The sequence below is a fragment of the Synchiropus splendidus genome, chromosome 1, assembly GCF_027744825.2.
Source record: "Synchiropus splendidus isolate RoL2022-P1 chromosome 1, RoL_Sspl_1.0, whole genome shotgun sequence".
NCBI lineage: Eukaryota > Metazoa > Chordata > Actinopteri > Syngnathiformes > Callionymidae > Synchiropus > Synchiropus splendidus.
Genome location: NC_071334.1, coordinates 64,265,292 through 64,290,874, shown reverse-complemented (window position 1 = coordinate 64,290,874; position 25,583 = coordinate 64,265,292). Strand labels below are relative to the sequence as shown.

General features: G+C 44.3%; 2 protein-coding genes across 2 annotated transcripts; both read right to left on the bottom strand.

Annotated features, from left to right (window-relative positions):
- Positions 1-2,685: 2,685 nt before the first annotated feature.
- mrpl39 (mitochondrial ribosomal protein L39) lies at positions 2,686-11,138 on the bottom strand. Its single transcript, XM_053873854.1, has 10 exons — positions 10,393-11,138; positions 9,631-9,837; positions 9,414-9,553; positions 9,184-9,283; positions 8,905-8,972; positions 7,288-7,400; positions 7,148-7,213; positions 6,916-7,069; positions 6,805-6,852; positions 2,686-3,766 (listed from the first exon to the last, which is right to left on the bottom strand). The coding sequence occupies exons 1-10, from the start codon at positions 10,427-10,429 to the stop codon at positions 3,698-3,700; spliced, it is 1,002 nt and encodes a 333-aa protein (XP_053729829.1). The 5' UTR covers positions 10,430-11,138; the 3' UTR covers positions 2,686-3,697.
- An 876-nt stretch (positions 11,139-12,014) lies between these two features.
- On the bottom strand, positions 12,015-24,138 carry LOC128764252 (ras-related protein Rap-2a-like). Its single transcript, XM_053873868.1, has 2 exons — positions 23,500-24,138; positions 12,015-12,884 (listed from the first exon to the last, which is right to left on the bottom strand). The coding sequence occupies exons 1-2, from the start codon at positions 23,982-23,984 to the stop codon at positions 12,647-12,649; spliced, it is 723 nt and encodes a 240-aa protein (XP_053729843.1). The 5' UTR covers positions 23,985-24,138; the 3' UTR covers positions 12,015-12,646.
- Positions 24,139-25,583: the final 1,445 nt, after the last annotated feature.

Genomic DNA, 25,583 nt, shown 5'->3' with positions numbered 1-25,583 from the left:
CAGACGGATGACCGCGAATGACCAGAGCTGGACGGAACTCACGCGGGCGCAGAACAGTCCGAACCGACGCATCCAGTCGTCCAAATCACAAAGTTTCATCCGAAGCGTTTGTCCGCGGCCATTTGTCCCACATTCTCATCGAACCGCTCTGGAGTGGATCCCGCTGAATGAGGCTTTCAGGCGGCCAGAGCGGCTTGAGTGAAGGTCTGGATCACTCTGAGCTCCATTGCAAAGTCAGTTCACCAGACACACTTGTGTTGTGTTGGGAGTAAAACTTTCTGCTCGGTGGATGGAAACAAGCGCCTTGTCTGCCGCCTTGTTGTTCACTCATCCCATGAATTATCAAGAGGATTATAAACCCAGGGTTTCCACTCCAGAACCTTGAGAGGTTCCGTACATCTGGGTCTCTCACACCATCCCCATTGTGAGATCACATCAAAGAAACTCTGTTGATCCCTGGGAGATCTGAGGCCCTTGTTCACATCTGACCCATCCCTCGGTCATTGACTTTTTCACCTCAAACTTCATATCCTGAACGCAAATGTGATGGTAATTTATCGTCACTATCAGTAGAATTGTCCAGTTATTAAAAAAAGAGCGAATAAACTCTTGGCATGAGGTGCCTGGCCATGTGTGTCAACTTGGACTTCATTTATCTTACGCACATTCTGGTCCTCTGCGAGGGAAGCTGGCTCAGTCTTACAGCACAACTGTCCCACGTACAGATCGCTGAATACCTCCAGATGGCAGGAACACTATGATAACACGCGCAAGAAATCAACTTAATACAGTCCGGATTTTCATGGTCAACTTCACCTCACTACAACATTAGAACAACTGATTCTGTTGAGTTTCTTTTTTGTTACTTTGTTTCTACAGAGCCGTCAACCTGTAGTGACACTACTGTCACAAAGCTCAAAACTCCCACTTTTAACCAAAGCTGCCTTTCCCAAGCCAGAAAGGGTCACACGAAATGAACTTGGAGTAGGATGTGGTCTTCAGAGTCCGTGACGGATTAAATTATGTTGCTTCACTCTGTAGAAATTAGAATTTTTGAACTTAAATGGGATGAAACGACTGCTGAGGTTACTCAAAAGAACAAGGGCCCAACCATCGACCCATGGGGCGTCCCATTCTAGAGCGTATGCATGGAGCCTTGGGGTGACTTTCACAGACTCTTGGAAGGACGAGATTAGAAAATAGCCTATCACTAGCTGTGGAAGAGTTTTAGATACAAAGAAAGGAGGGATGAGACACGTTGCATGACGAATGTTTGAGACGGAGGAACCAGGAAAAAGGAGAAAAGGCGACCACTGAGATGAATGGACGTGATGCAGGCGGACATCAAGAGGACCAGAGTGTGGCGGGAGGATGATCAACACAGGATGAGGAGGCCGACCTGTAGAGTAATGTTGTGAGGAGACTTATCAACAAAAGGGGTTTTTACCAGATGTGCGACCCTTGTTGAGTCAGAGCAAAAAATTAAATGTGATCGATCATTACTGTTTGAATTTTATATATCAGTCAGTTATTTTTTTCCTGTTCTTCATACCCCATGTTATTGTGATGGACTCTTTAAATGACACAGTGACACTCATTCCAGCATTATATCTTAATAACAATTAAATAAATATATTGGGGGAAAAGCTTATAATACAGTGCCTTTATATTTTTGCAGTTGTGTCACCAAGATATTCTTATATTTATGATTTACACTGAGGACCTTTAAAGAAAATGACACAAAACATCTAAGTAAATAATATAGTGGAGATGCATTTTCTCCTGTCTTCATCTTATTATACTCCCTCGCAGTAGTCACAGTACTTTCCGTGGCCCCATTTGAGACCTCACAATGTTTAAACTAAAGTATGACAGAAAACACAACATATGATTTAGAGAAAAATACGTCATCAGAGATAATACAGAGACAGTTGTGTGTCTCACCTCCTGAGCCCACTGGATGTGAAAACAACTAGGAAAGCGTTGGGCGCCACTGTGAGGACGACAGTTCCGTGACCTTCCTCGCCTCACCGCCTGGTTCGTCCAGCCAAGCGCTTCCAAATGCAACTAAAGAATGACTATTTTTAAAAATCGAACTGAAATATTTATCAGTTTCCATCCTCCGCCAGCAGCCACTTGGTTGTCTCTGTGCGCCGGGCAAACCAAAACAGTCCTCCATGTAGAAGCTGCTCATTTCTTCTGTCATATTTAATGAAAACACCATTTGCTATTTTAAGTTTGTCTTCAGAAGCTCTCTCACCCTCCCATGAGCTGTTTTGTCTCCCAACTCTCCGTCCCGAAACGCTGTCAGAGCTGGCTCTTCACTTCTGCTTGTTCAGGTTCTGCACAGAGCCCAGAGACTCCAGGAGTGATTAGCCCGATCCCCCTGGTGAATTCCCACCCAGCGAACGTCGGGTCGAGTCAGAGCGCTCAGACTTAACTGCTGCCACCAGGAAACAACCCGAGACGCCGCATGTGCAGGAGCTGATAAAGTGGAGACGAGAACATTATGAATTCATTTCTGCTGATGAATAATTCCTCAACACTTCACCCAAACTCCACTTTAATGTTCTTTAAGAAGAACTTGTGCTCCATGATGGATCCAAACCGTCCCAGAGCAGGCCATCTTATGAATCAGCGGGGACATTTGTCGGAGGGTGTGTCTCAGGCAGGAGGAAGGGGACGAGGGGGGGGAGTGGGACAAACAGCTGCCGACGTTTCGGTGTTTGATGACTAAATGTCGACTCCGACGGGGGCAGAGAGTGAGTCAGACAAACCGTCATTTCTGACCAAAACATGGGGATGTGAGAAAGAGACGAAGATTCCAGAGGAGCGTTGAAACCCTCATGGCAGTGGGAGCAACTTGTACTTGTATCAAAGACTAAAGGGCCTAAGACGGATCCTGCGGGCGACTTCCTCTTCATCTGTTGTGTGAAACAATTTAGCCTTTCTACTGTCTAAAAAAACGGAGAGTTCAGAGAAAACTTTAGGCTGAAATGTCACTTTGAAGATTAAGAAGCAGATTTATGGCTGCAGCATTAATTGGCAATCTCCACTTAATTTCCCAAGATTCCTCATCTAGTATTTTGGGAAATTAAAAATGCCTTGATGATACTTGAGCAGGAAATGAATCAGAGTTCAATGATAAGAAAAAAAAAACCAATATTTACACTCCCAAGACGCCTTTTAAAGACCACGCTTCTAGTTGGGAAGTTTGTCGGGGTGAAATCTGCTACTTCAAGCTACTAAGGTCTCTGACTTTGGGAAGGCACTGGACCCTGAGGAGGTGGGTCCAACGCACGGCACACGTCTGATGCTGCGGTGTTTCGTCGTGACTTGATTTTGGGGAGAAAGTTGAGGCTCCTCGCTCAGCACAGAGAGTTCTTCACGCTGGCCTGTGAACACACACCAGGAGGGATGAAGGGGTGGGGGTCTGGCTGAGGACCACCTGTCCGACAAGTGAGACACACGACAGCTGCTCGGCCGCCTGACCTTCAGCCAAAACACTCTCTGTTGTTGAGTAAACTGCTGACACACTGACACACACTCACAGTTCAGCTCTCACTCCTCACAGACCCGTTAATTACACCCAACTGCTGCAGAGGAATCTTTCAAACAGCAGAAGAATGTCGCCAACTTTTATGTATTTATTCAAGCAATGATACAGTGGTGTGGGTGCGAGTGTCTGTGTGGAGGGTTACAGGCTGGACGGCAGTGGAGCGCTGTCAGCAGAAACACTTGCTTCTTCAGAACCGTCCACCTTCACCTGAGCAGACAAACAAAGAGATAAAGGTTTAACTGTATGAAGACTTTATGGCAGAAACTGACAAACCATCCACATCACTCCACACACCACTAGATGAGGTCAACTTGACAGTTTGTCTTTTCGATGAAAACAGCTGATTTCTGGGGCACAAATTGTTCATACAAAAGATTAATGGTATCTGTGAGGTGGCAGAAAAAAAAAATCAATCATGCCTATTAATATTAACCGAGAACATGGAAATGAGGAAAATTAAAAATTGTCTGGATCCGAATAGACTGTCCTTAAATCTAGAAAATAAACTAAATTCATGGTCCATTTTTAATCAAAATGTGGATGGCAACTTGTCTTGACAATTAATGGAAAGAGATGAGCTTCTTAGAGTATCAGAGGTGGCATTTCTGGGTTTCAGTACAGACCGGCAGCTCACATGGAGACAGCAAATAGCAAAAACCAGAATGAAAATATCCAGACGGCTGTATATAAGGAACAAATGTAAACACGTTGAGAGCCTTGAGAACACTGTACAGTACTCTGATTCTCCCACATCAGCTCTACAGACCTGAGGTGTGGGGGACCACTGACCAAAGAAGACCACTGCCTCTGCTACAGAAGGCTGTTAGAATAATGTATAAGCAGATCACAGAGCACATAGCAATGAAGTCTTCACTAAAGCAAGTGCACTGAAGTGACCTGAGCCAGAAGAGAGACAAGCACTGCTGGTCATGTTCAGAGCCAGCAATGGACTGATAACGGATCACCTGCAAAGACTGTTGAAACTAACTCCTGAGGAAGAGGAGCAGAGAAGAAGAGGGAACTTCTACCAACCAACCATATGCTAGAACTGCAATTGTGGGAGTGAACATGTGGAACTCATTGACAAAAGAATTGACAAACCTACACAACATGTGGTTTTCAAGAAAATGGATCTGACACAGAAAACTGCTGGATTAGTCAGGAGAAGAGACTATAAAGATTCATACAATATATAAAAGGTCTGAAACAAACAGACACACAAACAGAAACTGACTAACACACAACATATGAAAAAGGACCACACACACTGTGCAATTGTGTGCCTCAAAAGTGGTTCAGCAAGACGAACCCGAGACAGAGTCGAGACTAAGACCAATGAGGAGGACAGCGCCAACCAGAGTCCAGAATACAGAAGCACAAGTCAACCAGTCATACAGACACACACTTGTATTTCTTACTGAAAAAGAACCAGTAGTCATTCGTTTCAAGAGAAATCCAAAACTGAAATGGACTCAGTTTGGTCTTGGTCCTAGTCAAGGGTGGACTAACTGTAGTTATTCACAATACTCCAGTCATCGAGGGATAAAACACATCAGCACAACATGCACCATCTTCATTCTTTGAACCGACTTCCTGTTGGCCTCAGTTCTGATTATGACTTGACGTGACTGGTCACGCTCATTTCAGGGTCACAAACATGACACATCGGCTGACATAAGCGCGTGTGAACCAATAAGAAGAGAAAGGTGGCGCTCAGATAGGAGAGCATGTGACAATGTCACCAAAGAAATGCTCCACTTAGAAAGAACCAAGCGTGGACTCAAGATGGAACCGACCCTACAACATCCTCACAGTGAAGCTGCGGCACCGTGACATAACTGCTCCATGTTAAGTGGCACATAATAATAAAGAATCATTCCTGACAACATGGGTTCTTAACCTTTTTGGGCCCATTCAAGTAAACCATATTTAATGTACTTGCACGTAAACAAACCAAAACCTTGTGAAATGACATGAAACCACGTGATCATCACATCATTGAAAAGTCCAACCAGCAGCAGAACCAGGTGCAAGTCTTATTCATCAAACTTACGAGAGAAAAAAAGAACTGTTGAGAAAAAAAAAAAAAAATATATATATATATATATATATACAGTATATATACAGTATATATATATATATATATATATATATATATATATATATATATATATATATATATATAATTCAAATAAATATATTTTCAAAATAAACGCTAAATAAGACAAGAAATGTCTAAATGAAAGTATTGCCATAAATTTTTCGAATTAATTATAAAAACTGCTTCGAAAGTTTTACTCTTGTGGAGGTGGCATCATTTTCTTTATCATTTTTTCTTTTAAAAACTATCACAAATTTGCAGCTGTCAAGTAAGTATAATGGTACACTACTGCCACCATATGTGGAAAATGTATTAAAGATAAGCGCCCCGCAGCCCCCACAACCCAAAGAAAAACAAACAAAAACAAAAAAACTTTAAGTGGCCCTCTAGGAGGCGCTCGCAGCCCAACCATGGGCCTCGGCCCCTGACAACACACTGGAGGAACCTCAGGATGACAATAGGAGTGGTACAAATGTGGGGAGCTCTCGAGGTAACTTGAATGAGGAGGGAAGCCTCCGTAAACACAGAAGGTTGTCGGAACGTAGATACTTCCTTCAGTCTTTAGACAAACACAAATATTATGTCATGATGATTTGGGGGCAGCAGGCCCCCACAAACAAACGACCTTCACTATGAAAACTCCACTTCACTTTCAACCCATCTCCCCCCTCCCCTCCATCTCACTCTCTTGTGTCCAGACGCCCGTTTTTAACGACTTTCTAATTTTTCTATTCCCCCGTCATGAGAGCGGCTCAAAATAAAATGTAGGCCAGGAGGAGCGTGGCGTGTCATCGGCTTCCAAATCAAACGTGTCTATTAATGAGCCTGTCGTTATTTATTATGCAACCAGCGATGCTCAGTGGAGACTGCAGCTTGATCCAAATTTAACTGGATTTGAATTAGGGAGTCGGGCGCTGCGACCTGGGAGTTTAAAAATATACATGTTTGATGTCTGCATCAGAAAAGTCATGCAGTCGGTGGGAGAGAGACGCGCTCACTTTGGAGCACGCTCAAACGGAGCCCGGCCTTCTTGTATCTGTCAGTGATTTGTGGGAGCGGATGGAAGAGGAGAGGAGTTTGCGACGCACGGCGTGGTTCCAAACTCCAAAACTCTTCCTGAGAGATGTGATGAACTGGCTCTCACCAGGTTGTGGGCGCGCTGCCTCAGCTTCCTCCAGACGGTGTGATGAGCCTGCGGGAGCGGAGAGTGAGGAGGGCACACGTGTGACTCTGAGGGAGAGTGGCCAGCACCTACCTGCAGCTGCAGAGGCAGCGAGAGCCCCTGGACCCGCCGTGCACGGCCCCAGGGCCCCGGCTCCAACCGGTGCAGTGCTGTCACTTCGTACTGACAGCACAGACCAGTTCTGGCCACTAGAGGACCCCCTGCCAGGAGCACGTGGTCACCACATCTGTAGAGCAGGATCGCACAAGAATGAAAAACCAGACACCCACAAAACACCCGGCCCAGCCTCCTGACTTTGGATCACCTGTAAAGCATCACACTGCCTTTGGGGCTGTTGGCTGCCTTCTGTTCAACCTCCTGCTGTTTACACCTGCTGGCCGAGCGCACAACAATGAACAGAAAGGAACGAGTTGCCTAACACACCTGCCGCGTCAGACAAGTGACCTGCTGTGTGCAAAAACCTCCAGGGCCACAGAGGGCGCCACCTCCAGCGGTTCCCACGGCAGGTTCTGGTGGATCAGCTTCTGGGCCGCAGCAGTGAGCGAGCGCAGGGACTCCTGCACAAACGCACCATTTCTTGAAGCCAAAAGACACTGCAGTAACTTTCAACAGTTTAGAAAGTCTTAAGTTGCAGCCCCGGTGATCCTATTTAAGGAAGGTTTTTTTTCCTCTTTCTTCAAAACAAAAACCTAAATTTGTTTTTCACAAGTGACGATTCTCCAGGAGAATATTTCGGGCAGAGCTTTGACATGGTTGTTTGAGACTAAGATTCAACTAGCAAAGGACCAACATTGTTTTCCCCTTTTTTAAACACAAGATTAGAGACACTGATAACTGAATAACTACTGCATGTTATTTTGATTTCAAATATAAATCAAGTAAATTCAAGTACCATGGTACCGCGGTTCTCGACCACAATCCGTTCCAGACGGCCGTTCGAGAAGTGTTTTGTTCAAAATCTGAATCGATTTTTCCAATTACAATGAATGGAAAAAGGAATAATGCGTTCCAAGCCTTAAAATAGGCTTTTGTAGGAGTGAATGTAGAGTGTCTGCTGCAGGTGCGCTGTTCCTCTGTGTGTGTGGCCGCTGCATGTGGGAGGGGTTGCCGAGTGAGTGACGTCTCTCCAGAAGTGAAGAGCTGCCCGGTGCGTGTCCAGCTCTGAATGTGCGCTTCTGTGCAGTTTGGCTGTGACAAAGTCATAAACCAAGTCACGCTCTGTCCCAGACTCGCCTCATCCCTGTCCCAGCTCCAGCCCACAACAGGACATCAAACCCTGGAGTGAGCGCTCCAGCCTCGGAGGTGTGGAGAGCGAGCACCTCCCCTGTGACACTCTACCACAGTCCAGTGCGGAGACAGGAAAGGTTTTACACCTCAATATGAAGAAAAAACAGACGTGTCCCGTTAGTAAATGTAGCTAACGGGACACGTCTGCATACAGAGGCTGCGTTATACACAATAACAAAGCGTGTCGTGGGTCAGCTGATCGGTCTGCGCATGCTAAGCAAAAAAATCTTGAAACTGTTGTTCGAACTCCGATTTGTTCGAATTACGGGACATTCAAAAACCAAGGTACCAGTGTATATAAAACAAGTCTAATGCTGCTGGATATAACTTTAAATCATCATCAAATTAAGCTTTGAGATAGTTGTTATGCAGCAACAAAATAAAGAGTGAATGCTAAACGGACAACAAAATTACTCCAGGTTAACTAGTTTACTTCACTAAAACAATGAGAGCCAAAATCAACACCAAAGTTTGTTTCTTAGTTTGACTGGACAAGCTGTGTTTTTACCATCTTTTTAGATGGCACTGACTTCTGAAAAAAGCTTTGCAACAACGTGAAGTACAACCGAATTTAAGATACCCAGCACTTCCACAAGAACCTTGTGCTCCCTCTAGCGGTGAGATACGAACCATCGTTACAGACAGGAGACCAGCTATGGTGCTTGAGACATAATCCAGCACTAATTTTCAAGCAGAGTTTCTGGCAACAGGTTTTATTACAGGTTGGTTACAGACACCAAAGTCACACTGAGAGGAAATGAAATTCAAACAAACCTCAGACGGGTCCCAGGAGTCCAACTGAGGATCCAGTACTATGTCACAGCAGAAGGCTCCCGATGTAACTGCAGGAGAGATAGTTATTCACACTATTATTATATAAAGTGGTTATACGATTCAAAGCAACAAAAAAACGCATTATTTTGTGTGACTCATCGAGAACTCGGCAAATTAATAGGATAATAAAATTTCGAACTATACATTGAGCTCTCTTTTCAATAGCGTTTATTTCTGAGTTTCCAATGTCTTGAAAACAAGGCAAGAGAGAAGACAAACCTGGGACCTCTGGTGTCGGGAGTAGCTCCACATGGTAATTGTCCTTGAATGCAGTTTCCAGCACTTGGCCCAAGAGGGCAGCACAAGACCGCCAATAGGCCTGACCACAAAAGAAAAACATTCAATGTTTGGTTGGTAAGCAGACGTCTCAATCTTGACTTATTTCAGGTTTTGTCAAGGACAAAAATCAAAGAAGGCTGCATAGAGTTTAAATTCAGGATGAGTTGTACCTCGTTGACAAGCGTCGGGTTGTCGTCTTTAAACGTGAGCAGAGAGAGAGTACATGTTTGAGTGAGGGGTCGATGGAGGGGCCACGGTTCACCGTCTACCAGAGCCATAGCCGAGTTGGTCACATGATACTCTGTCAAGTCTGGAACACATTGTGAAGACAAATGACGCTGGTTACAGGGGCAAGAGGCTTGATCAAATATGAAACTTCGGGCTTACGCTTGGCACAGCTGAGCGGAGTGGACATCCCTTTATTCACGATAAGAAGAGTTCCGTCCAAACCTGGACCCTGCACTGACACCTCGATCTTCTCGATCCGGGGATAGAGAGCTCGCTGCCGCGCCTGCTCTCTGGCGAATATGGAACTACGATAACTGCGGGCCTCTGCCAATGTCAGGTGTGCAGCAGCTGCAGTCGATGTGAAGCCTGCAGAGAAAGGAGTGTGTGACACCTGTACATGGACACAACTGTAGGGGAAAAACTATATTCTCCGCTTTACTGCCACCTTAGAAATGAAATAATGTTCAAAGAACTTTCAAGACATCTCTGCTCAGTGACCATGCTGGCTACTCAGTCAATTCTTCAATAACAACTACATTTTTATCATGCATTTATTGAAACTCCTTTATGTCCAGATTCACAATACTTCAACGTTAGGACTTTATTTTGCTTGCTTTCACCTCCGACACAACAGAAGCAATTCTGTTTTTTAAGTTAACTATTGTGAAAGCATCTAATTCTGTTTCGGTTTCGTTAAGAACAGAAAACTCTAAATGTCTTTAAAAGCGAAGTCACACACGAACTCTTGTCGTTGACATAATTATAGAAAAAAAGACAATATGGCGAGTACAGAAACGTGGGTTATCAAGAGTTGTACAGTGGCAGGAACGATATAGCATCGCTGGAACACAAGGGTTTGGCACACTAAACTACAGACTGTCACTCTTGCGTAGCTGCTTGACATGCTAACGTGCTACTTACCCCGCCGGACGAGTTGACACATCTTCGTTGTAGCCATTTTCTGGAAAACTTTTAGAGTCAATAAATCAAACAGCTAAGTATGACACATACAGAATAGCAATGTAGTTTAAAAACAGCAGGTTTTGAAGGACGACATGCCTGCTGCGGGTGCACAGAAATATAATTCCGGTGTGAACTAAAATCAGATGACAATAGTTCCGTGTTGGAAACGTGACTGCACCGTGATCAACTCAACAGCAGGTGGCGCTGTTTCATGTAACATTTTTGGCGAAAACAGAATGACGAATTTATTCATGGATTTTGATGCAACCCAGCTGAATAAACGCCTGGTTTAGCAGCAGAGCTGTATTGATGCAGACGACGTAACATTGTTAGTTAACGTAAAATGAATGTTTGCTCAGACTCGCGAGGATGAACTAGAATAAAGAAAATCTTAAATCAGTTGAAGAGAAAAACTTTTCTTGTGTCTTTTTGGGGAGGTGTTAAAAGAATGAAGCTCTCCAATGTTAAGTGAATTGGATCCAAAATGATGATCCTCTCTTCCAAGTCACACACACACACACACGGCTTCATCCTCTAATGGACTGTAATGGCTTTCGGAATGTGACAAATGTTGGATTTCACCGGACCAGAATCAGCACTAAGTGTTGGCAGCTGCAAGACACCGCGGCAGCGAAATGCGTTGTCGACCAAACACCATAAATCATCTGGACATAGAGGGAGATCGCGTCAAACCGACGCTCCTTAACAAGGACTTTAAAAAAGTGAACTAGAGAAATCACATGACATCAGCGAGTGACCAGAAAAAAAGGGGGGGAAAGTGTACGTCAACACTTCGGCTGGATTATATGGAAATAATAGTTAAAAAAATTAATACGTAAAAATAAAACAAGATTGCTAAACAAATGTTAGATATTAAACAACCAAGTAAATTACTATATATATATATATATATATATATATATATATATATATATATATATATATATATATATATATATATATATATATATATATATATATATATATATATATATATATATATTAGTGCATAAAAATACATAAAAATCGCCACACAACAAATGTGGAGAAAATTAACATTGCACACTTACACAACACAGCAAACAAAATAAATTAATATAATAAAGTAGTCGTGGGAAGTGACGTCATGTCGCGTCGGAACTGGTTAGCTTAGTGTGGCTAATGCTACAAACAGACGACGTGGTCCTCAGCGAAAGTTGGTCAAAACACCCACCAACTAATATTTATCTAATACACTTCTTAAACATATTTACTCAGCCTCAGCCATTCTCTAAGACATTCGATGCTAGCTTACTCCTGATGTATTTTGAACCGGCACATTTTCGCCGTCTTCCGTCAGGTTCAGACCTGGGCGACCTCTAGTGGTCTGGTGCATCCCTGCAGACAGCGAGATCGGTTTCGTCACGACTCTTCGTGGTTATCGATGAACTGCCCAGTGATCCAAAGTCGTGGTTGGAGGAGGAGTTTTCTGAACCTGAAGGAAAGTTTGTGGACGATTTTTTCCCCATACATAGTCTTGAGATTCTTTGGTGTTTTATAAGAATAGCAGAATTGATGCACTGTAAAAACCAACACAACAGACTTGTGAATAAAGATTTATTTTTCGTTGAAAATAAGTGTCGACGCACCAACTAACGTACAGTATCTGATATGACTTGAGATTAAACGAGCTACACACTGACACGTTCACTTCGTACAGCAAAACAAGGCATTTGCATCGTCAGAAAAAGACACGTGTCTATACATTGGAACGATCGATGCCGTCTCTTTGGGTGAAACTGATTGTACGCCATTGTACATGCACACGCCTTGTTCACATTTGGGACCTTCGCCGTGAACATCCCCAAAGGTGCAGGTTCATTGTAAACATTCGTTCATCTTGTCATTCATTCATTCATTCGCAGGTAGGCGGATCGGCTGTGAGGACTCTTTCACAGTGGTGTTGCTCGACATCCGTGCACCTGGTGAGTAGGTCGCTTGCTGTTGCAAAAGTCTTGGAAAGTGCCAAAAGTACCGTGCACCTCGGCGCTTGTTGATGGCTTCACTGATGGTTTTGGCACCCTGTTGCCTTTGGAAACAAACAAAAAAAAAAACACCTCTGGAGGAGAGGAGTTCAGAAAAGGTTCACGTTAGAACTGCTACTGATCTAGATATAGAAAGACAGTCCTGGTCCTGGGCATGGCCGCGAACACGTGCGCCACCGCATGGGCCGCTACTGAACGCTGCAGGCGGGGCAACAGGCCTCCCGACGGTCCGGCAGAGGGCAGAAGTCCATCTGCCTGACGATCTCGGTGAAAAGCTCGTCCACCATGGTCTTGCTCTTCGCAGACGTCTCCATGAAGGGGCAGCCCCAGTCCTCGGCAAGCGCCTGACCCTCGCTGGGGGACACTTCCCTCTCATCCTCCAGGTCCACCTTGTTGCCCACCAGCACCACTGGCACCTGCTGGTACCTGGAAAGGGGAGTACAATAGTACAGTTAGCAAGCTTCCGGTTTGAAGTATTGCAGGGGGTGAAGCTTAGTCAGACATTTCCTCAAGAAGGACATCAAACTTTACCCTGTCCACGTATGCAAACACACGCGTGGGTTCTTCTTCACAAGCGCTTCACTGGTAACCTCCAGTGAGCATGTCTTAACGGATCAGAAGCCTTCTTTGTGAGCCCCCGGCAGACGATCCCTGTCCGCTTCCTTCTCAGCCATCAATACAAGCAAACCCGGCTGGGGAAGAGTAATGGAATAGCTTATTGAATAATTGAATAAAGCTAATGTGGTGCGCTCACATGGGACAGAATCAACATTGGTGCTCAGTAGCACGATGAAGAGCCCCATCCTCGGGAAATGTTCAGATTACACAGAAGAATAAAGCACGACGTCACTAACCGTCTTGTCATAGAGCAAAGAAATGAGTGTGAGAAGAAAGGTAAGAAAGGTCTTTCTCGCAGCTGTGTATTTTAAAGGGGCCCGACGGTGGGTTTCCCTGTTTGAGGACAAACTCTACATTTCCATTCATACATTGAAGCTAGCGTCAAACTACACCACACATTTTTTTCGCAGCATTTTAGACTGGAAGGTTTGAATAAACCAGATCTGATCTGAAGCATGTGTGTTGCTGGTTCTTAGTTAAGCTCATGGAAAAGTACCTCTTATCTCTTCACTCATCGGAGAATGATTTGGAGTTTATTGGGTGTTTTTTTTTTTTTTTTTTAACATCATGCTTTAGTCAAATTATGCATATATATATATATATATATATATATATATATATATATATATATATATCAAGCCAACTGAAGTACTAACAGCAGTGTTTGCCACATATTCTCTCATCCTTCTTCAGGAGTTTTTCTAGCTCAGATGGGTGGTGGGGATTGAGGATAGCTGTTTTGAGTGACAGCTGGTTGAAGGCGATACAGTAATGGCCACAGCCATCGCTCATCTCTGAGTGCACTCTCTCCCGGCGATATTGATCTGCTGTTGCCGTTGAGAAATCAGGCTCACGTCCACAAATTGGCGGCCTGCTGCCCGGCTGCTCAGGTGGAAGAAGAATACAGAAGTGGAAGGGTGAGCCACAGGTGCATGTCACCACAAAGACGAGCTGTTTAAAAGAGGCAAAATGAATGACAGCCAGTCGGCCGCACTTGCTCTTTCAAGCTGAGAGGATGAAAAAGAATATTCCCTGCAGTCGACATTTGCTGCAGCGCCTCTGCCGCTGGACAACACTCACAAACAACAGCTGACCTCAGCAGGATGAGCATCTCACACAGTCGCGTGTGCATGGGTGTGTGTTGATGAGTGGAATCTACTGGGTGTGAAGTGTGAACAAGGAGCTCCACACGGACAAATGCAATCTGACAGCCTGGCAGGAGATCCTCTATATATAACTGCAATGACACAGGGGGAGATAAAGTTGGAGTTGGAAGGGTTGGCCAATATGTTTGCTTACGTTGAAGCCTGTGTATTTACAGGTCGGACTCCTGACTGGGTTCTCCTCCTGACTGGCTTCCCTCTCTGACACTACCTGAAGGGTGTATGATGGCTGACTTGGCTATCAAGTCCACTTGCAAGACTTGAATTCCAGCGTCATATCCCCTTGACGGGGTCACATTCCAGACCACCAACGCAGCCAGAAACCCAAGATAAACCATTTACTCACTGTTGAAACACATTTCAAACACTCTAGATGCTCTTTTCAGCAAAACCTTGCAAAAGTTAAACACAGATCTCAACAGTAGGATTTAAGAAATAGACGACAAGAGACGACCTGGTTTATTCTGACAGTAGCATCTGCATGTCTCAAAGATTGTTCGAGTGGATGTGAACTCTTCTTCAGGTGATGGCAGCGTCCTCCATAGTGATGCTTATAATTTGACAGTGACTTCTGTTTGGTATATTAGTGAAACTAATGATGGACCCATACATACATTTAAACAACAAAATATTGTTTATGTTGCATTAGTTTGACAATAGCACAATAAATCACCATGGTGGCTATATTCAAGTTTTTATATCACCTTATTTAAACTGAAGCTCTTTTAATGTCTTGAAAATATTTGTAGAAGAATTTCAATTTTATAAGAATTTCAAGTCCATTCAGAGTAGTGGAAGCCCTGGCCATTGTGTCGTGAAAAACATCCCTGAACAAAAGCAAACAGATGCTTTTGTTTGCTTTTGTTCAGGGATTCCTCCATGTTTGTTGTTGTTGTTATCGTCCTAGCTGCGACGTGTGTCTTGTGCATCAGTGTGATCAGTGGACCAGGAACTCCTGCACTTACAAAGGTTCCCTGTTGTCTGGAGAGCAAACTGTTCAACAAATGAAATTAAATTAAAACAATTATATATATATATATATATATATATATATATATATATATATATATATATATATATATATATATATATATATATATATATATATATATATATATATATATAGCAGTTTGCAGGTATGCAGTGGCTACAGCTAGCCTGGTTGATGCCTCCGACTCTGCTAATGGAGTGTCTTCCTTTGCTAACTGGAACATGCTGAACGCCATTCCCCGCTCTGACTGGGCTTGACCAGCACCAAAGCCTCGGCGGAGGCGAACACATGGGAAAACAAACCCACCAACACCGACAGCCAATGTTTATCATGTAGACTTAAAAAAGCTTGATGCTCTATTTTCCACTTTCCTGCCGGGCAGAAGGCTTTTAACAAAGCTACCTGCTGTGCTGAACAATCCACAGGAGTCAGAGCGGCGCGTCCACCGAGGTACCACGGGAGAATTCCACGCCGGAGCCCTGTGGCCACCACTGCTTCCTGCATCTGCTGCTAATTAGCATCCAACGCACCTTGGCGGTTTGCATATTTTAACAGGAAAGTAACTGCTGAGAACAACACCATTTTGCTTTGTAAATGAACACCAGACTTCAGTTTCAGACAGTGGAGCAACAGCTTGCTAACATGAACAAGCTGATTTTTCAGGGCTAGCAATTAATAGTTAGCATCATTTTTTTGCCATGAATGAGGAGGTTTGGTGGCTTAAAACAACCAACACAGCAGGAAAAAAGTCAAGGTCTCAGGTTGACTTTTCTACATTTAATAACAACAGTTGGTTTCTATATTGAAGCGAGGTTATCCATAGGCTAGTTAGCAAGAACGTGCCAAGCGTCAGCAGCGGCGGCAATTCAATAGGGGGCGCTGCCCTCCACGTCAGAGTTTCTCCTTCAAGCCATACGGTGTATTTATGGTTCTAAAATGATGGCATTGTCTTCCTTCTAATTCTATGTGCGCACTTCAGCCTCAGAGGTGTGGAGAGCGAGCACCTCCCCTGTGACACTCTACCACGGTCCAGTGTGGAGACAGGAAAGGTTTTACACCTCAATATGAAGAAAAAACAGTCAGTAAATGTAGCTAACGGGACACGTCTGCGTACAGAGGCTGCGTTATACACAATAACAAAGCGCGTCGTGGGTCAGCTGATCGGTCTGCGCACGTTATGTTTTTTCGGGCTTTTTTCGGGGGCGTTCCAGTTCTGGATTTTCGTTCGAAATCAGAAGAAAAAAATCTTGAAATTTTTGTTCAAACTCCGATTTGTTCAAAGTTCGGGACAAAACCGAGGTACCACTGTAGACAGTGACACACAACCACTGTTCAGGAAAAACAGGGCAAAGTGGTACGAATAGCGAGTGAGTTGTATGTACTGTAACTTTAATGAAGCATGTAAAAAGCAATGTTATATAATGTAGATAGAATGTAGAGTTTTGTGACAGAAATAAATTCAGCATTTCACCACATTTCCTGACTGGAATAGAGAGAATGGATCGACAAGTTTGTCGAAGTAAGATGCAGCAGTTAGCAAGAAGAAACGGTTCAGGATTCTGTAAAAGCGAGTGCCAAAAAAAAGTAAAGCAAAAGCAAGTCATGATTCGAATCGATCAATCCTCATTTCAGAAGAGCAAAGCCACGGTCTGGACTCGATCTCACTTACATTTGCGGAGAGCAAGAGGCTTATTAGCAGGATGTAAAAGAGGTTCAATCATATTTTTGCGCCTGCCACTGCTGAGCACTTTGTGATGGAATAATGATTTCCAGAAACCATCTAATGAGTCCAGAAGGCGAGGGAGCATGAGTGAGTTCATTGTGGTGAAAACACTAGAGCCAGCATGTGATGGGAAACAGTTTACTGTAAGTTGCACCACTTAACACAATCCAACACACGGCACTAAAAACCAAACTGACTGCTTTAGCTATTTACTTGCTTCCTGATAGCAGAGGGCCCCGGGCCACCACGCTACTTTGTAGCGCCCCCTGGGACCATGAGTGCTTGCGTCTCCACCCCGCGTGGAGTCAGCGGCGCGTGATGCTCACCTCCTGCTATTAGACACAGCATCAGTGCAGCGTGAACACTTTGAACATGCCTCCTCCTGCGCCGCTCCATCTATTAACGCTTGCATGTGAGCAGCCAGAGATGAGGAGATAGTGGAGAGGAAACACCCAGATGTTGTTTTCATTGATGATAACAGACCCTCCGTTTGTTTGGTTCACCCTGGAGGTGCAAGACACCGGAGGGGGGAGGAATGCACAAGAATAACAAGACAGCAGCAGTGTGTATCTAAACACAGGAGCCACTGTGGCACCGGCGTCATTTGGAGGAAAATCTAACAGGCCGGTCTGTTCATTGACATTTAAATGGAGGTGAAGAACAGATCCACGACCGCGTGCACTGCTACAACTGTACGTCCACGGCAGCTTCAAGGCAGACTACTCAACTTATAGCAGTCACCTGACAGCTGACCCTTCAGAGAACAATCTATACATCTACCTTTCATCTGGAGTCCCACGAGGGGCAGCACAATTATTCTCATAGACCCATAAGTGACTCCTATGACTATGATCCTTCAATCAATTCAAGCCTGAATGTGTCCCAGAAGGGCTCCTTCATGGGGACCTGAGTAGGATCTGACCCCTTCCAGCGCAGAGGGTGGCACAGGTTCTGGTCCAGACCATCACAGCTCTGCAAGTCATTCAGCATGTCACAGCTTCGAGGGTCATATTATGCTCAACATCTAGAACCACTGTCCGCTCAGCACCATCCTTCTGTCACCTGACTGGAGTTATGACTCATATCTAACTTAACAAAGTCACAATTGTTCACTCATGGCAGAATGCGCTTAACAATGACATCCATGTTAGTCGCTCTGCTTCATGACACGTAATGTAATAACTAGTGTGGTAGTTGAGACCACCAACCCGGAGACCAAGCTAAATACAGAACACTAAAGACACACATGGTTATTTGTTACTTCAAAATCAACTGTCTGAAATACTCGCATGAGAACAAACAACAACAACAAATATTTTGCTCTGTGTTCAGTCTGGTCTTGGTCTCCACTCAGCCTCAGGCTTGGTGGTGTGGACTACAACACAAGCTAATAGCTATGTAGCTGTCTAAGATTATTTGAGTCTCAACTTCAAAACCACCAACCTAGTTTCCCTTTTGTTTGAACCAGTCGGTACGATGGGACTTGGATTTTATCAGGGGAACACTGACACACATGACCAGTGTCCACACCACATGAATCAGGAGGCATGTGGCTGACACGTGTTTTCCAGCGTAATTCATGTATCTCAAACATATCATATCATATGCATGTCAACCCGAAAAAATGGCCTGTGATTTTGTCATGAATTTATAAAAAACTTTTTAGTCATTTTCACGGCACAGCCACATGAAAGGGCTCTTTGTAGACCCACAAATTAGGAGCAGATGCACTGACTCATCTCGAGTCGAGCCGAAAACAGACAATTGATTAGTACAAAACAGTTGCGGAGCGAAGCTGCTAATAACATGTGATTTTTTTTTTCTGGGGATTCTCGTGGGACGTGGTGAGCTCCAGCTGCAGCACACTGTTTGGTTCCCATGCCCCAGACATCAGCTTTATAAAGGGCCTCTAATGGAGGCCTGATGTCTTATTGGCTTCCACTGCGACACAATCCCATTAACTTATGGAGAGTCTGCGCATTCTGCATCTCTGTGTGGGGCTTGTTGATGCCGCTGACTCAGCATAAGTTGCAGGGCAGGAGGGCCGATCTCCTGGAGCCCATAATAGAGACCAGAGGATCGTGTCGTGCCATTAAGGAAGATAGTAAATGTGTGTAACAGTTTAGTCCACGCTGAGACTTTTATACATCCTACAGGAATTGGCAGGAAAATGCTGGAAAGAACTGCAAAATGGAAAATAGCTTAATTATCAATAGGAGGGATGTAAGTCTCCGACATCTTTTATACAACGTACATGTTAGGTGATTTATCATCTTAATTTACAGATCAGATTTACGTGACTAGCAGTAATACTAAGAGTATTTCTATGGTTGACTTGTCGCAGACTACACTAACAATGTCTGCTGCAGTGATGTAAATTGTTATAAAAAAAAGAAAAACACAAATCGTTGTGCAATTGCAGAGTGTTAAATATTGGGTGGAAAATGTGCTCAAATGAAATGCTCTATCTCACTTTAATCTTTGGTGTCTTTGAAATATTCCCAAGCTTCCAACATTTTGGGTCGGCATGGTGGCGGCACCTCAGCCCTTTTACCTGTGCTAAACTGTGCTAAGCTGCACATATACACAGAGAAGAGAGCGACGTCACGACGAGTCAGTTAGCTGCAAATTTAGCGTAGTCGACAGTGTCAACCAGTCGTTGCAGCCCTACGATAGATCCATTAAAAAATATGTGCAAGCATTTTGGCACCAGAAGTGGGTCGTAGCACCGTCTACGTGGACAGGTAAGTGAACCGTCCCCACTGGTCACCTCATCCTTCACCTGCACGTGCGGAGCTGGTGAATTTCCCTGTGACAACTGTGACTTTAGCAGGTCACTCTGAACACTGAGGGTGCTACAGAGACACTTGTGGAGTGAACCCTGGTCCTTCCTAAGAGTGTACTGCGTATGTTTCGCGTGCGCTTGCAAGGCTTTCTTCAGATTTCCTCCCACAGTCCAAAATCATAGAAAGGTCAGGTGAGTGTGTGCGAGGGGACCAAGTATGGGGATGTTCAACCCATCCTCACCCTCGTGGCGTAATATACTGACGTTGGGAATGTGGACTTTTGCGTCCTATGGTGACTCAGAAGGCCGTCTGTGTCACATATTGACACCTACACTGTTCCAATGGAATACAATTGGTTTCTTTCCCCATGTCACTGGCTTATATATAACCCCTTACATGGCTCCCCTCCTTACTGACAGTGTCACTAAGTTACACATTATCAGATGTGGAGTTAAAAGAGCACCATCCCATGGCTTACCTCAACCCAAATCCATCTTTCTTTTGCGCAAAGCGCCGCCCACGACGTCTATATACTATGCCACGGGAGTGAGGATGGGTTGGAATGTTCCTCTTTCTGTCAGCAACTGGAACCTAAACAAGTACTTCAGAGTGGTGCCTAATGATTTGTTACAATAACAACTGCAAAAGCTCATCTCTGAGTCAAATTTCCGTCGTTTATCTCACCAAAAAATGTGATGAAACCAAAGAGTGATCAGAGGTCACATGCTTGCCTGAAGTTTACCTTCGCTGACAATCCAGTCAAAAGAAACCACACGTTAACCCTGAACACAGACTTTTTTTACACTTCAAAAGTAGTGAAAAACATGTCTGACACAAAGTGAAAGGGGAGAGGAGGTGGCAGTGTGTTACACTGTGGGGGCTCCTGGTGTAGGAGTGTGACCATGAATAACTGGTAATGTGTTATTCAGTTGAAAAAATGAATCAGCTATTTGAGCATTTCAGTGCCTCAGGTCAGACGTCTCTTTCAAGGGACCAAGTCGATCAATACCTTCTTTGATGAAACATGAAATCTGTCTCTTGTTTTCTTTTGCTCCTCTGCTGCGTCTTTACCTTAATTTCACTTCTGCACTAACAAACATCTCAGAGCCACAGCAGTGTGAAATAAAAACCTGAAATATTAATAGACTGCACATCCACTCGAGGACAGCGCGGGGGGGGGGGGAGCGCGGGTGGCTGAGGACGACAGATTCTTCCCACATTATATTATTTATTTCCTCAGACTTCCCGAGTGCCCTTGTCCCGGCGGAGGCGCGTCAGCGGTGACGCACTCACGCTTCCACTCCGTGAGTGAGCCCCGGAATGAGGTCAGGGAAGGACTGGTGAGCACCGGTGAGATGATCTCCACCGTAATGATGTCAAGTTTCTGAGAGTCTGACTCCTGGAAAGATGTGTGTGCAGCAGCGTCTAAAGTGCGAGTGGCGAGTCATGAACATGAGTCACTTCCTGTCCTGAATTACAGGGGATTCATTTTTTTATTTATTAAACTCTCTATCGCTTTGGTCAGCTGTCAGTCAATATTTGAGAATGATTTTAGTTTTCGGTACATTGTATCCGGGGTGACTGGTTAAAACATCTCAGTGAGGTTCGATCCATCATGGAAGCAACACAAGGACACAGTCTTGGTCTGTGTCCTAAATCCCTCCGGCCAGAAGAGGCAGCTGATGTCATTTAAAGTCCCTCACATCTCCTTTGAAGTCCTTGTCAAGTTTGATGGAATGCAGAGTCATGAGGCGGTGGACATAAGGTCTGGAGATAACTGGTGAGGCATGTGACTTGTTGGGATAATTGTCTTCTCCAGTCTTGATGAATGTCAGAAATCATACATAACGTCCGCCAAAGACTTGATGTTCGGTCCAAAAATAAAAGAATACCCTGGAGTCCACTAAAAGCTTCCCTCTCTCTCTCTCTCTGCTGCCGTCGCTTGAGTTCATTGGGTTTGTTGAGAAACGTATTGCAGTGATCAAAGCTTCACAGAGAAGGTCAGGCCTTCAAAAAGGACATCAGAGGCAGAGGAGAGTGGGACGTGGGACCTGACAGGTGAGACTCCGAGAGAGAGTCTGATAAAGAACAAACACTGTCTGAGCACCAACACACAAAAAGCGAAATAAAAAAAAAGACAAAACAAAAAGCAAGGCAGAAGCCCCGCCCACTCCGGAGAGTGGGACAGTCTATATTTGGTGGTACTCGCTTGATTCACAACTTACTCAGAGACAGAGGTCACCGACTGCTGACGTAGCCCCTCAACCTCTGCCCTGTTATGGTCCCCCAGGAAGTCAGTGACAGCTTGTCCCTGGTTTACACCTCACTGTTCTGGGACATGAGCGCCATGGTGTCGATCGGTGACTCAGCTATGGGAAGTCACGTGACTCCCAAAAAGATGTGGGCGAAACCCACAGTTTGATTCTGTTTCACTGCCAATCTCTGCTACGATGGGAGGCGTAACGAGACGCATGTCCAAAACGCAGTGTGCCACCACTGGTGGACCATCCCACTGGCAGTCGTGTGTATAGTCACAGAGCCATGCAGTGTCAACACAGGTGGCTCCACTACTGACACTGAACTGACCTGCATCCAGCCTGTTTTGTGCTCACTGACCGCAACACCAGTCATTACACTGAGACTATATGACTCTGGCGTCAGATGGCTGAGGACAGAATTACTTTTCAGAGAAATAAAGACATTATGATACATGAGGATGTAGATAGTTGAATGTTTGCCATTGTCTGGTTTCTGACCGGCACAAGCTTTGTGGTTCGCGGGTCTGAGTTGCACACTGGAGGGCAAGAGCAAGAAGAAGGGGAATTGATAGCTAGTCTTGAATTCTCGCGTCAAAGCTATTTTTTACATATAATATATGAAGACAGTTGTGCACATGTATGTGCTCGTGTTCCTATTAAAAATAATAACATGAAAATAAAATGATGTCAAAAGTGCGAAAACTTTAGAGAAGGAAAGATGTGAAACACTAAAGTACAAAGTTTAAAGTGTTTCAATCTCCTTTGTTGATATAGAAGATGTTTAGAATTCTCAGCAACATCTTGTACTGTAGACAGTGTGTGAGAAGATTTGAATACATATATAAAACTAACAAGTATGTTCATGTACCTGTATTTACTGTATGTGCTTCCTCAATTTCATTTTTAAGATCAGTGGGTGAAGATAGTATGTGATCGCGTTGATATCTACTGCCTCGCCAAACTCAACGAAAATAATTTTATCATATGTAGGATCACTGTTCTCACTGTTTTTTGTGGCTGGAAACAGCCATTGCAGATGGGGACCCCAGCAAATGAACTGGGGCAGAAACGTAGTTGGCAACAGTCGCCGACTAAATAAGTTGCTGACTGCTTCAAATGGCTGATGTGACCATCGCGACCCAAAACAGAAAAAGTAGTGGATCATTTCACAAAACCTCTCACACCAAATTCTGACCTATTGAGATTCAAATATAAAGTTTCAAGACTGAATTTAACACTGTGCAAGGGTTGACAACAATTCAATTTACAAGCATTTTTGTTCATATTTATACGAACAAAAATGCATATGAAGTGTATTCGTTCACGTCTTGTGCTGACTTGTCGACTAATCCTTTAGCATGTCAGCGACTAGTCGACTAGCAAGTCAGTTGCAGCACAGACATTACAATGATAATATCATGACGAGCCTTGTTCAGAACTACTGTACTTGAGAAGGGCCCGGACCAGCTCCCTGTGGTGCTCCATCAAGCCTCCAGTCTCACCTCTTCACCCTGATGATCTGGTCCCTCATGGGCTTGATGTCCTGGAAACTTTGCTGGTTGACCAGACTGTAGACCAGGACGAAGCCTTGCCCGTTCCTGATGTAGAGGTCCCGCATGGAGGCGAACTGCTCGGTCCCCGCAGTGTCCAGGATCTCCAGCACCGACGGAGACGAGTCCACTTCGATCTCCTTCCTGTAAAAGTCCTCAATGGTGGGGTCGTACTTCTCGATAAAGGTGCCGGTGACGAACTGCACGGTGAGCGCGGACTTGCCCACCCCGCCGCTGCCCAGCACCACCACCTTATACTCCCGCATCGCGCCCCGCTGCTGCTGCTGACCACCGACGCGATCCCCGCATCCCCGGGGGCTCAGACTGCGGCCATGGCAGCGAGCAGGACTCCGCTGAGGCTGAGGGCTTAGGCGGAGGAGGACACGCAGGAGGTCTTCACCGTCTCTGGAAAGATTCCCACGCCGGAAGAGGCGCATCCATAATGCAACAAACCAGAGCCGCTATTATTAGACACCAGTCGGCTGCTCATGCTTTCTTTGTCCTCCTCCTCCTCCCCGCGTGTGAGAGTTGGAGCGCGGCTCTGACCTGCAGAAGACAACAAAGATGAGGACCCACGCCTCTGGACTCTCGCATCCTCGGCTTCCTGGAGTATGGAGGGCGATTGGTGCCATTGCGCGGAGGCAGCGCCACAAAGGGTTAAAAACAAGACCCACGCCTTAACTGTAAATTTTGCATGAGGATGATAGAGCATGTCAAGGAAAACAATGAGAAACTTCATTATGACTATCTAAGTTGAATTTTGTTCTGAAATGCTGGTATTTTTTTTTTTTTAATTGAGCTAAAATATCTCCAAATAAAACCAAGTGTTTTCTATCGAGGCGTGGCTACACATTGCTGTGTCAAGGTCTGAAGTTGACCCAAATTCTGACTATTTCATGTAAAATGTACATATTTCCATTCGTTTCCCTTTGGCACAAATTTATGAGGTTATAGATGCATTCAGTTTCTGACATGTAGTGCATTATTAAAAGCTAATTCCAACTCACATGGCTTTGGAAAGAAGGTACGGGTAAGAGATCAATCCCAAAATTGACAATCTGACTGGAAATAAAATATATAGTATGGTGTAAAGTGGGATTGAATTAAATGACTTAATTCAAATATCAAGATGTTTCTGTTCTGGGGTGTCTGCAGCCCACAGCAACGTCAAAAGTTTTTAAGAAGTGTATTATTATTATTATGTAAGCTTATTATCTAGAGATTTAAACTGTTGTTCACTTGTGTGAAAAATGAGTCAAGATTGACCCAGTCTTCGACTCACCTCTTATTTTACTCTTCAGAAATATAGTTCATTTTTGTAAGACAGCCTTCTATTTGGACATTAAAAAGTGTTTTTGTCAATCATCATATTTATCGTGATCATGTCTTGATTCTACTGGAGCACGATTTCATCGAGCACTAATAAGGTTCCTGAGTGTAGGGCTCTAGTGAAGAAAAACATTTCAGAAGATTATTTTTAAGTATAAGAGAAGTAGTACTCTTCTGGATAAATTGATAATACTGGATAAATACATGCATAACAACTCTTAAAACAAGTGCGGCATCATAGTAAAAATACTAGAGACAAAGAGTACATAAACTGTATTCATCTAAAACAATGACTTCTCTCACATCACGTGATCTAAATGCGCATTATTGGTCATAAATACTCTGCTGTGATTTGTTCTCCACAGGAGAATTCCATCAACACAATAGCATTTCTGTCTCTGGTTGTGGAATATTGGATTAGAGGAAAGTCACACAAGTCATGTGCGAAAGGAAAAGAAGGAAACAAAGGAATTTACAGCAGAAATGAGAGGCATGATGCACCCTTTCCACTCACTTGTGCCAACATGATGGAAGTCTTCTCAGGCCTGAGACGAAGAGCAGCTGGACGTCATTCCTGTCTCTCTTGTCCTCACCTGCACCTCAGAGACTCCGACATCATGGACACAGGCTGTGCGGCTGATCCAGCGCCTCGAAAAGACATGGAATAGAATAATATACTGTAGGCCATAACAACATGTTATTATGAT